Raw genomic sequence first — 12,951 nt, forward strand, 5'->3', positions numbered from 1 at the left:
CATTCAGAAATTATAACACATAACACATAATCTTTATCTAACACAGTATTTCCCAAATTTGTACACAGAGCACATTTTTCATGGCACCTGTATTAATGCTCCATCAAGACCACATATTGGAAAAAAGATGGGTCAGAATACAAAAATTTAGTCCTTGCAAACTATATATAAACACATAGATTTTGATCTATGAAGATATAATGTATTTATCTAAAACCTGTAGCCTAAACTCTTAAATTGAGATTAATTTTTACATAGTAATTTTTAGGTTATCATCTTAACTCTATACTCATTTTATTTATTTATTTATTTATTCATTCATTCATTCATTTATTTTTATTTTGGGCAGGGGGAAGTACTGGGGATTGAACTCAGGGGCACTTGACCACTGAACCACATCCCCAGCCTTATTTATTTATTTATTTTGTATTTTATTGAGAGACAGAGTCTCACTGAGTTGCCTAGTGCCTTGCTTTTGCTTAAACTGGCTTTGAATTTGTGATCCTCCTGCCTCAGCCTCCTGAGCTGCTGGGATTACAGGCGTGCACCACCACGCCCAGCTCTTTATTTTTAAAACAACTTAAAAAAATCACCTATATTTGGTAATTACAATTCAATATATTGAGTAAATTTTTATAAACATAAGTTAGAATTTATTTCATTTTCTTGTATAAATGAAAATTACCTGAGAATCATAGTTAAAATATACATCTGAAGAACAAGGAATGGATATGAAAAACTTTCACGGAGAGGTGGTGTCCACATTACACGGGTAGCCTGAAATCAGTAAAATGTTCAATTTATGTCATGTTCCATTACAACAAACATTATTAATTTAAAACTTAGGGGTTGGCTTACTTAACAAATTTTAATACTAGGCTCACTAGATCCTATTTCTGTGTCTAAGAAAAATAGCTGAGATGACACTAGTAGAGCTTCTCAGGTTTGGGAGCTCACTTCCACACAGCCATTAAGTAGAGAGTGATTAACTACCTATTCCAGAAATCAGTGAAAGATACTTCAGACCAAGCACAAGGAAACCCAAAGGCCAAAGAAGAGGGTAGGGATAGGGACTGTGAGACTCCTGGACCAGGTCCACGTGCTAGTCCTGCAGGCTTGATCCTGGAGTTTCAGGCTTTGAGATGTTTACCTCTCCAAAAAATATGTAATGTCACCTAGGGCATTTGTAAATACCAAGATACCACTGAATTTATGACATACATCTTTAAAAGAGTTTACTGCAAATTTTAAAAACTGAAAAAAATCTTTTACATGTTGATCACTAATATTCATCAAACTAACAGACACACTAATAGAATGTGGAATTATATTATTTTCTTAAATCATACATGTACATAAGCTTTGTAATTATCCATATTTTGAAAATTTGGGGGTGTCTTTCTCAAACTAATGCATATAATAAATTATTCATTAAATTTTCGTATATACTTTAACACTTTCTAAGACGTATAGGTATATGAGTCAGAATTATAAAAAAATTTTATCAAAGATTCTGAGGGCTGGGGATATAGCTCAGTTGGCAGAGTGCTTGCTTTGCATGCACAAGCCCCTGGGTTCAATCCCCAGCTTCACAACTAAAAAAAAAAAAAAATGAAAAAGAAAAAAAAGAAATTATGGAAAGAATTTAAACTTTTTAATTTGCAAGAGTCTTTTATTGTTGTTCTTCTAAGAAATCAAAATTTTAAACCTTCAAAGATTAATTATGTTAAAAAAGTCAACTTGGGCTAAGAATGTAGCTCAGGCAAGGCAGAGAACTTGCCTGGCATATGCAAAGCCCTGGGTTCATTCCCATCACTACACATGAACGTGTGTGCACGTGCACATACACACACACACAAAGTCAACTCATACCACCAGCTGTCTGTCACACTCAAGTAAAAGGCTTTTTATGTTAACAGATACCTGAATGACAAGGCATTTTTTTGCTTTAAGTTAATATATTTGAAGCATTTTATGTGCAATTTTTATTATTCCCTTATATAACTTATTAACCCACTTACAACAGATAAAAAGACTTTTCTCCCATGTAATCTGTGCCATTCCAAAAGTTAGCAGTAAGATTCTTTTTTATTGCCACATCTTTGGCATCTAACGGAGTTTGTTACATGGTATATACTCAATATTTTGTCAAGTGAATCAATGATATTTCAAGTAAGTTTCTATGAGCTCTTTTTTAGGCAATTTATGTTGTTCTGGGATGAATTAGTAAGCTAATTTCTATCTTAAATTTAGCATTTGTGTTTGAAAACGGACCATGACATGATAGAAAGAAGTGAGACAGTTGGGTGGCAATGCCTCAAGTGAATGTCATCAGGCCTGAGGCCACTTCCATCCTTGGATATATGCAATGGCATAAGGTTTCAGTTATGCAAGATGAGTTAGTCCTATAGCTCTGCTGTTGTACAACATTTTATTAATGTCACATACTTAAAAATTTTTTAGGAGAGCAGGTCTTATGTTCAGTGTTCATGACAATTAAAAGTTAAGTACATATTTTATAAATAGAATGGAAAGTGAGGATCTAAAACTACACAGATATAGAATGAGAAACCCAGCTACATCAGGTAGTGAATCTTGGATAAGAAACTAATCTAAAATTCAGTTCCATAATGTGTATGGTGAGGAAAAAAACTACCTCCAAAGATTTGTCAGAAATAAACAAAGTAAAGTGAAGTGCCTGACTTGACAAGTACAGTGTTTCCTCTTTTCTACAGAATATACGTGAATATTTACTAAAACCCATGCAAGATATTTCATATATTTAGTTCTAATGATTTAAAACTTTAAATCAACACAATTAAAATATCAACTTACAACACAAAGTTCTTTAAAATATTGCAAAATTACAAATAATATGAAATTACATATTATTTTAATGATATTTCTTTGTTCCTATACAGACCCTAATTTTTTCTAAAAACAAACCTCTCCATGGTTGAAAAAGAAGCACAGTACTGTAATTAGACCTCCTAACTGAGTCCCACTGTTTTATAAAAAAAAAGAGCATAGTTACAATTTATGTATTGTAAGTTTTCCACAAAACTATATTAGAATTTTAAATCATGGTTATCCATACTTAAAACATAATAACAGTAAGCCATTACTTGTAAAAAAAATTTAAATACTCAGGTAGTCAAAGTTTTAACCTTGAATGTATAAAGAGACAAAACAAACATATAACAATCTAAATTTTAAAATTTATTATATTTAAATATTTTCTGAATGATGATATAAGGTCTGAACATGATTATTTTTTAACAAACAGGTCAGCATTTCAGAGTCTGTATTCTTCAAAAAAACGTAAATGGAGATAAATTTTTGTCTTTTGAAATTGGATTTAAGGGACTGAAAGATGATACAAGAATCTAATAGCTTCATTTGATAGTAATTTCAAATTATATAAGTGACTGCAATTATTCTATTGTTGAATCTGAAGTAAGCAGTAATCAGAATACAAACATCAGATCAAGGATGGCTAATAATCATCAAAGATTAAGAGCCATTTCTTTTTTTTTTTTGGCAGAGGGTACCAGGGATTGAACTCAGAGGCACTCGACCACTGAGCCACATCCCCAGCCCTATTTTTTGTATTTTATTTAGAGACAGGGTCTCTGAGTTGCTTAGCACCTCACTTTTGCTGAGGCTGGCTTTGATCTCACAATCATCCTGTGGGTCCTGGGGATGGATGTGGCTCAGTGGTTGAGTGCCCCTGAGTTCAATCCTTGGTACCAAAGAAAAAAACAAAAACAAAAATAGGAAAACTAATGGGGAATCATCTGCTATAGACAGACTCACTAAAGGAAATTTAAAAAGGAAGAAATTGAAAGAAGCAGTGTGAGAAACAGAGAATTCATTCTAATAGGAACTAGGAGCATGTGAATGAATCAAACATTTGAAAACAAAAACAACGATAACATGGGCTGCTATGGAAAGGTAATAGGTATACTAAACTAGGGTACTAACATGTAAGATGTGAGAGGCTGTTTTGAAATATTGTCCTAAAATACTTCACATTGATCAGAAGGGAAAAGATGTCAGTTCATTTTAGACTTATCAAGTTAGATGTGCATGTTAACATTTTATGGTTAATTACTAACGGAATAGAAATAATCTACATTCCAAGTTAATGCCAGTGAGGGAGGGTGGCCAAAAATTCCCAAAAATTTCTATTTATTTTGTTGCTCATATGCTATAATTCCTAGTCTCTTCACAGTTTTGGTGACATTTTTATAGCCAATATTGGTTATATCTATGTATTTCTTAAAGACTAGTGACTATTAATGTATTTGGTATTCTAGAACTTTGTAAGCAATTTACAGAGACATATTTGCTATTTTTATGGACTTTTTTTCATGCTTACAAGATGATTGCTGGAACTCCAAGAATCATAACTAAGTAAAAGCAGGAAAAAAATAGAGAAGGTGCAGCTGAATTTGTCCTTTTGTGACAAAGACAATGCTACACTAGCTGTAACCATGGCTGATTTTGCCCTATTTTCCACTGGGAAAAGTTAGTTCATATGGCTCTCCCAAGAACTATGGAGAGTGAGGGCAAAACACATGATTGTTATAATTAATTCCAACTATCATCAGAGACTGAGACCACTGCTACTCCAAATAAAACTGTGGTACTTCTATCAAAAAACACAGGCTAACAAATGTAAGGGTCCATCATAAGTGATGTATAGTTTTTTTTTTCATAGCTATCTTAATCTCACATTTACAGAGATTAAAATATGAAATAATTTTGCTATTAATGCCAACCAGAGTTCCCCTCTAATGCTATAGTAATTTTATGCATAAACTAGAGACATTTTCATTAAAAACTTTGTTAAGAAATCATAAGTTAGTTTTTAAAATCCCCACACAGATAAAAGAGAGGCCTTTAAAGATATTTCTGTGACATTTTCAGTTTCTGGTTGTATTAATAATGGTTAAGCCTCTGAAAACAATAAAATAAATGTACAAACTTTCCTTCTACTAATCAATTAACCTCATTAATTGTCCTTTTCATTTAATCAAGAAACATCAGCCAGTCCTTATAATCTCTTTGTAAGATCTTTTAATTCAGTAGTCTTACCTCAGGTATGTACCATATACGAAGAATAATCCCATCATTAGTCCATTTAAAATAAAAATCACAGCAACATAAAAGCAAGCGGGGTCTCCCAATCCTTTGAAAAAACACAAATTATTCCGTATTTAATGAACAAATGTTATAAAGCAGTTGGGCATACTTTTCTTAGTGCTTTGTAATCAAGAGCTCATGAATCTGATGAAAGCATATGCTTTTCTAAATACCTGCTTTCTTTAATAGTTACAATAATCTTCACCCTTGTACATGTTTCTTTTTTTTTTTCTTTCCTTAGTACGGGGAATGGAGCCTAGGGCCTCGTGCGTACCAGGCAAACACTCTACCACCAAGCTACATTTCCAGCCTCTATAATGTATTATGTAGTTACATTTATGCTTTATTATAGTCACACTTATACTATGATGATTTGTTGGAATTTCACACTAGTTTGTCTGCAACTCTCTACAGAACCACTTCATCAATTCCAAGAAAAAAGCCATATCTTGTTATACTATTCATGTCTTTTTCCAAGCTCTGGGATGAATAAATATAGTACCCCACCTCAAGGAGCAACTTAAGCCTATATGAGATGATCCAGTTATTTGAGTAATTATTGTATGTAGCAAGAATATTAACATATCTTGTATGTTAGATTGTGTTTTTATGTATAGCACTTTGTGTGTTTTATAATCATCATTTCATATAATTCTTAGATGAGATTTATAAGATTATTGGGATGGAAGTATTCTGTGTTGATATTGAAAAAAAACAGAACATAGAAAATTACTTGCTAAGATGTGCTCAACTTGTTGGATCTAAAATCTGAAGTCTGGTCCATGTGATTCCTTCTTATTCCTGTTCACTCCTTTCTGCCCACTGTAATAACTTCTCTGGTTTTACACACCTCTCTTCAATGCTAGACCACCCTAGCCTGTCACATGCTCTCAATCTGCTTCCACTTCCTTCACCTCAGTGATTATCTATGTAGAGATGACTCCAAGTCGATTCCAGAATGCTCTTCTTGTTCCTAACGTTATACATCCAGGTAGCCACTTGACACCTCCACTTTGAGGTCTCTCAATTACCTCAAATTAAATATCCACAATGAAATGTAGTGATTCAACCTGCTACTTTTCATGTTTCCTATCATTCAAAGGAACTCAAGCTACAAACCAAGTAGGGTTACATGGCTCTTCATTCTCCCTCTTCTCTCCCATCAACTGCCAAATCATGTTTATTCTACTTCCAGAATCTCTCTGAAATCCAGGGATTTCATAATATTTTTCTACAATTGCTTGCTGAGACCACAGCCTTCTTTTACCTGGCCTTACTGAATCCACCTGCACCTTATATTAATGGCCTTTCCATATAGCTGTCAAAGTCATGTCTAACATGTGAACCTACTAAAGTTCTTCAATGGATAAAGTACAAAATTCTTAACCAGCATCTGGCCCATCATGATCTGACCCTTGCATGCATTCCCAGCAACATTTCACACCAATTTTCTTCTCTATCTCTGTGTTCTACTTCTAGTCTTTCAGTTCCCTCTTGCCTCCGGACTTTTGAATATGTTGGTCCCTATTCTTGAAGCATTTCTCTCTATTTCTCTTGAAATATTTCTCACTCCTAACCTCAGCAAACTTATTTTCTCATTTGTAATATTCACCACAGTTCTAACACTTAACAGAACTCTAATAGTATACAGTTTATGAGATCAAGGACACGTGTCCACTAGTCAATTGCTATGTCCCAAGTGTCAAACAGTAACCTGTTTACTTATTGTGAACTTAGTAAGCATTTCTTGTGTTCCTTATAAGGTGATGGTTTTTCATCCCTCAGAAAAAGTTATACTTCTAATTGATTGATTCTTTTATTTAATGAGGCATTTTCTCCATTCCTTTATGTTGTAAAAAACATAATTTTCCCTCAGACAGCAGTTTAGTTTTAGATTTTATAAATGTCATGTAAAAGAATCAGTAAAATATTAGGGAAATGTAGATTTATTTTTTATCTTAAGAGCTGAATGTTAAATGTAAATACATCTATACAAATGCATTTGTAAAATATAGTTAAGTAGTCATTCTGTGGAGAATCTAAAGAAAAAAGCAACTGTAAAAATGTTATGCAAGTAGATGTATATGACTTTGAACTAAAGTCTTTAGGGACTTGGATTGTAAAAGTGCTAGATTACAAGTATCTTAAATAGAAATGACTATTACATGTCCTGAAAAACTGTTTAGATAAATTCCAAAAATGTTTCTTTGACAAAGACACCAGTGTAGAAGATACATAGGAAGAGTTTAATTAGAATTATTCATGGACTGTGAGCACACAATAAAACAATATTTCTAATAAAATCAAGTATTGTATTAGAAATATTGTATGTGTAAGTATGTGTGCATAATTAAAGTTATATAATAACTATTACTAGCATTGTTGAATTGTTTAATCTATCCTCAACATTTACTTATTGAAGTCTTTATTTTTCTTCAGTATTATCTCATTCTGAAATGGAAAACTGATTTTTACTCAAGATTGCTTTACACTGGCCAGATGCGGTGGCTCATGCCTATAATCTCAAAGGCTGTGGAGGATGATGCAGAAGGATCATGAATTCAAAGCTAGCCTCAGCAACTTGGCAAGGTCCTAAGCAACCCAGCAGTACCCTGTCTCTATATAAAAATTGGCTGGGGATATGGCTCTACAGTTAAGCACCCCTGGGTTCAATCCCCAGCACCAAAAAAAAAAAAAAAAAGAAAAAGAAAAGAAAAAAAGATTGCTTTACATTGAAGTGTATTAATACTCAAATAAGGAAATACAGAGCCTTCTCAGAAATCTACTTGAAAGTGTAAAATACTTATTGGGGTAAGACATTTCTAGGGTGTTCTAGAGGAAAAAAATAATCACAGTAGTTTACAGTAATTAAAAATGAGTCCTAACACTCTGAGATGTTTATGGAAACAGCATGGACAGCACTGCAGCATTTTAGGAAGAAACATGCCTTCACAGCTTTGAACTTCGTTAAGAGGTTCTACTCTGGTGACATTCCAGCAGGTCTTAGTTTCTACCCCAAATAAATTCGTTATTCCCACGAATGTGCGATACCAGTAGGCTATGATTACCTATAAAAGATAAAAACAAAAAGAGAGAATGGAAGAAAATATACTCTCTTACAATAATAATTCTTCCAAAACACCAATTTATGATGGTCACCTTTGACATTATAAATATTCACAAGTTTATTTAAACCATTGCATCTAGGAAACAGTCATTTTAAAATTATATATGTAATATTTATATAATTCACTATAAAATCAAGTCTAAAAATATATAATTAAAATAAAACTAATAAAAAATACTAAGTTTTACAGAACATTTAATAACATTTCATTTAGGTCTCTGAATTTATTTCCTCATTAAAATATATAAAATATAGTTTATAGCAGCACAATTCACAATAGCCAAGTTATACAATGAGCCCACAGAGCCCTGCAGTAGATTAATGGATTAAAAAAATGTGGCATATAGACATTGTGGAGTTCTACTGAGTTATAAAGAAAAATGAAATTATGTCCTTTGCTGGCAAATGGATGGGATTGGAGAACATCATGCTAAGTGAAATAAGCCATAGTCAGAAAGTTAAGGGTTTTTCTTTCATATGTGGAAACTAGAGAAAGAAAAAAATAAATAAAAATAGGATCCCACAAAAATAGAAGACCAACAGAAAAAAGACAGTGAATAAAAGGAAAGGGAAAGTGTTAGAGTCTGTAAACAAGTCAGGATGGCGCCTGGCAAATGTTAGAGTCTGTAAACAAGTCAGGATGGCGCCTGGCATTTTGCCAGGGGGAGTGGTTTGTGAGGTGGCGCCAGCGAGCCATTAAGTGTGATTTCTTATTGGTTGACTGTTGTATCTAGTTTATGTTAATTAAGATAAGCTGTGTGGAATGTATAAATACCTCTGTTGTCCTACAATAAACGGCTCCTACTCCTGCTGTATCAACGTACACAAGTTGTTCGTCACCCCCCGGTTATTTTGCCCAGCCAGCCGGGCTGCGGCAGGAAAGGGGAAGTATGTACTCAGGAATAAAATCAAAGAAATTATGCAAAGTCTGTGTATAAATATACCACAGTAAATCCCACTTTTATATATAATTATAATGTACTATTTAAAAATAATAATAGAAGGGAGAACAGTAGAATAGAGAAAGAGGATGGGGAGAAGAAACATGGGAGGTAGTAAGGAGTAAGACTGATCAAATCATGTTATATGCATGTGCAAATATGTCACAATGAATCCCCCTATTATGTCTATTAAGTACTCATAGAAACTATTTATATATGGATATATGTTATTTCAAAAAATTCATTCTGGAATGAAATGGAATAATAGCTTCGGTGCCCATTAAAACTTTTATCAAGCAGAAAATTTAATTAACCAATTCTTTGCAATCTGCAATTCACTTTTAAAAGTCTAATGATGTGGGGGAGAGGAAAAAAATTAAAAATTAAAAAATGTTGGTATCGGAACTTTTAAAAAAAACGATAAAGATTTTATAAAAAAGAATGTGAGACCTTTGGGGGTGGGGAGCAAAATAAAATAAAAAAGAGTTAAAAAAAGAAAATAAGAATCAAGTAGAACTAACACTGTTAATACTTTAGTATTCATCCTTCCAGACATCTCCCTGGGCATTAGAAGCAGCACATAGCTGAAGTCACTTGATACTACATAATGGCATCATATTATAGACATTCACATAATACATGTCACTATACATTACTATTCTGTAATTTTATTTTTAAAAACTGACACTGAGGGCTGGGGCCATAGCTTAGTGGCAGAACACTTGCCTAGCATGTGTGAAGCACTGGGTTCGATTCTCAGTACTCCATAAAAATAAACAAATAAAATAAAGGCATTCTGTCCATCTACAACTAAAAGAAAATTTTTAAAAACTGACACTGATAAAATCTATTATTTCCATTCTCTCAAATTTATCAAATATATAAAAAATTACCACATTAAATATATGAGCTAAATCTAGAATTATATTCATTTTTTTCTGTGGATACACTTTGAAACAAGAGAGAGTGTACTTTTATTTTATTTTTAGCAGTACTATGGATCAGACTCAGGGGCACTTCACCACTGACCTACATTCCCAGCATTTTTTTTTTTTTTGAGACAGCAATATCACTTAGTTGCCCAGACTGGAAACTGAGATCATCCTACCTTAGCTTCCTGAGTGGTTGGGAATAAGATGTGCGCCAGTGAGCCCAACGAAAGCATGGCTTTAAGTTCAGAACTGTAGTCAAATTCTGACTGCAAGCTATGGTTTCTATGGCTTCTGCACCTCCGTCAGCTCCTCTTTCAAATTTCAAGAAAGGTTAAGAATAGAGCTTATATGTAAAATTCTGGCATACAGTGAACATTAAATGCTTTTACCATTTCCAAAAATTTTTCTAAGCTTAATTTTTAGCTTCAGATGAGAATCTTGTGAACACAAAAACTATGAACATCAAGTGGGCATACAACTCAACATCATAGCACTACACCAAGCTGACACTAAATCCAGATCTTCTCAATTTTCTATTTATGCAACATGAAAACATGACTCAGAACAATCTCTTATTGCCTATCCTTAATAATGTTCTGAAGTTTTAAAAACAATGTAATAATAATTGCTATTTCATAACATCAAAGAATAAACTAAGATATGATTATTCATCAATAAATATTGTTAAATAAATAAAAAGAGAACAGCAAATGTCTCTAAGACTGTACTGCTGGAAATTAGTGGAACAATAAGTAATGATATTACTATATAATTAAGTGATCCAAAAATTGAAAACAATCATTATTCAACACTGGAAGGATGGGGGTTAGAATGATCAGCAAAATCCTCATGTTACACATGCAGATTAAGTAAAAATTAACCTTAGTTGAGGATATAGGAAACAAGTTTTTCAACTCTTTGGCTTCTGCATTTATACAACAATTATAGAGAAAATCATCAGAGGAAATACAGAGTGGTGCCTCTAAGGAATAAGCTGGGGTGCAAAGAAAGCTGGCACAGCACACTGCTCCTATCATCTCAGGCAGGACTATATCGTACATTGTTACTATTATAAATTACATTTTAAAATTTGCAGAAATGAAAAACAGATAGAAATCTGGGAAACTCCAAATACTTGGAAATTAACACAATCTAAATATCCAGTGGATCAAAGTAGAAAACATGGGAAATCCAAAAATAATTTAAACTGAATGAAAATGAAAAATCAATATATAGACATTTAAGTAATGTAAATATTTACTTTGGGGAAGATAGAATGGATGTACTTTTTCCTATTACAACTAAAAATTCTTTGAATTACGTGTAAATCAAGTATAAGATTCTTGAAAAAGTGCAGAGTAGAGAGCAGACCTGAAATGTAAAGAATGACAGATCTGTTCTTAAAGAGGCTGACAGTCCAGAAATTCCAGTGGGCAGTACTATGCCTCTACAATTCAAGTGTTGAAACTTAATAGCCAATGTGACAGTATTAAAAAGTGGGACCTTAAAGCCTCCTCATTTGTGAAAGGGATAAAGGTCCTTATAAAAGGGCCCTTATAAAAAACACTTCTTGCAATGTTTGGCCGTCTTGCCTTCTGCCATGTGAAAACACAGTGTTCCTCCTTCCCAGAAGATGTAACAGCAAGACTTTATCTTAAAAACAGAGGGCAGCCCTCACCAGACAACTTCACCTGCCATTGCCTTGATCCTCAACGTCTCAGTCACTAGATGATGAGGAACAAATTTATGGTCTTTATAAATTACTCCACTCTCAAGAACTTGTTACAGCAGCACAAAATGGGCTAAAACAGGCACAGATATGAAAAGCACCTATAAAAGGCAAAATACCAGGAAAGGAACAGCAAGGGAGTACAGAAAACTTTTGAACAATAATATCTTTGCTTCATCCAAATACCACCGGAAAAAAACTGCAGCCTCGATCCTATCATAACAACAAAAGCCAAGAGAGAAACCAACCTTTAGAGCCACCCAATCCATCTGCTGGGATGGGGTAAGAGAAGGATAACTAGGGAAATCCCTGTCCCTTGGTATCACTGATTTCCACCCCAACCAGCAGCCAAAAGGTACCTCTTCCTTTCCCCAGTGTGGTGATGTCAGAGATATAACAGGACATTTTCAGGACTTTCATCACCATTCATAGTGATAAGACCATCCTTACCAAAATTTCAGCAGAAATCACATGGCTAGTCAGAATTCCCAGCCCACCCAAGCAACAGTGGGAGAACACTTCATCTTGACTTAATGGAGGCCAAAGGTGAACCTGGACTTTTATACCCACCTGACAATAAAAAAAAACAGTGCGCTCCTTCTTCCTTCACTAGAGTGATACCTGAAGAAGCCAGCTAAAATAAAATTTCTAAGATCCAGTCGCATAACATGATATGTTTTCACGTGAAACTAGACTAGATAGTTCTCAAACTGAAAGAATCAATCAATAGGTTGCAATAACTGGTGTGACAGAAATACTAGAATTATCTAACCAAATTTTAAAACAAACATAAAAATGCTCTACTGAGCAATTATGAACTTGCTTTAAACAAATTAAAACTAGAAAATGTTAGCAGTGAGACAGAAAGTCTAAGCAAAAAATGGAAAAACAAAGAAAAACCAAAATGAAATTTCAACCCCCCCCCCACACACACATCCCTGGGAGGGAGTGGGGGGGACTACAAAACCAGTGGATGACCACAACAACAGAATGGAGGTGGAGAAATCAGTGAACAAGAAGATAAGACAACAGAAATAAATCTGAGCCACAAAGAAAAAAAATACTACTAAAAAT

At 33.7% G+C, this 12,951-nt stretch overlaps 1 protein-coding gene across 1 annotated transcript in view; it reads right to left on the minus strand.

Moving 5' to 3' along the window:
- The window catches only part of Dpy19l2 (dpy-19 like 2), a 78,205-nt gene that overhangs the window by 46,602 nt on the left and 18,652 nt on the right, over positions 1-12,951 (minus strand). The window contains exons 5-8 of the mRNA XM_015490368.2: positions 8,096-8,216; positions 5,101-5,194; positions 2,947-3,004; positions 686-777 (exon numbers count right to left, since the gene is read on the minus strand). Of these exons, the coding sequence (XP_015345854.2) occupies positions 686-777; positions 2,947-3,004; positions 5,101-5,194; positions 8,096-8,216 (365 nt within the window). The remainder of the gene's footprint in view (positions 1-685; positions 778-2,946; positions 3,005-5,100; positions 5,195-8,095; positions 8,217-12,951) is intronic.

The sequence above is a fragment of the Marmota marmota genome, unplaced genomic scaffold (assembly GCF_001458135.2).
Source record: "Marmota marmota marmota unplaced genomic scaffold, marMar, whole genome shotgun sequence".
In the NCBI taxonomy this organism is placed as follows: domain Eukaryota; kingdom Metazoa; phylum Chordata; class Mammalia; order Rodentia; family Sciuridae; genus Marmota; species Marmota marmota.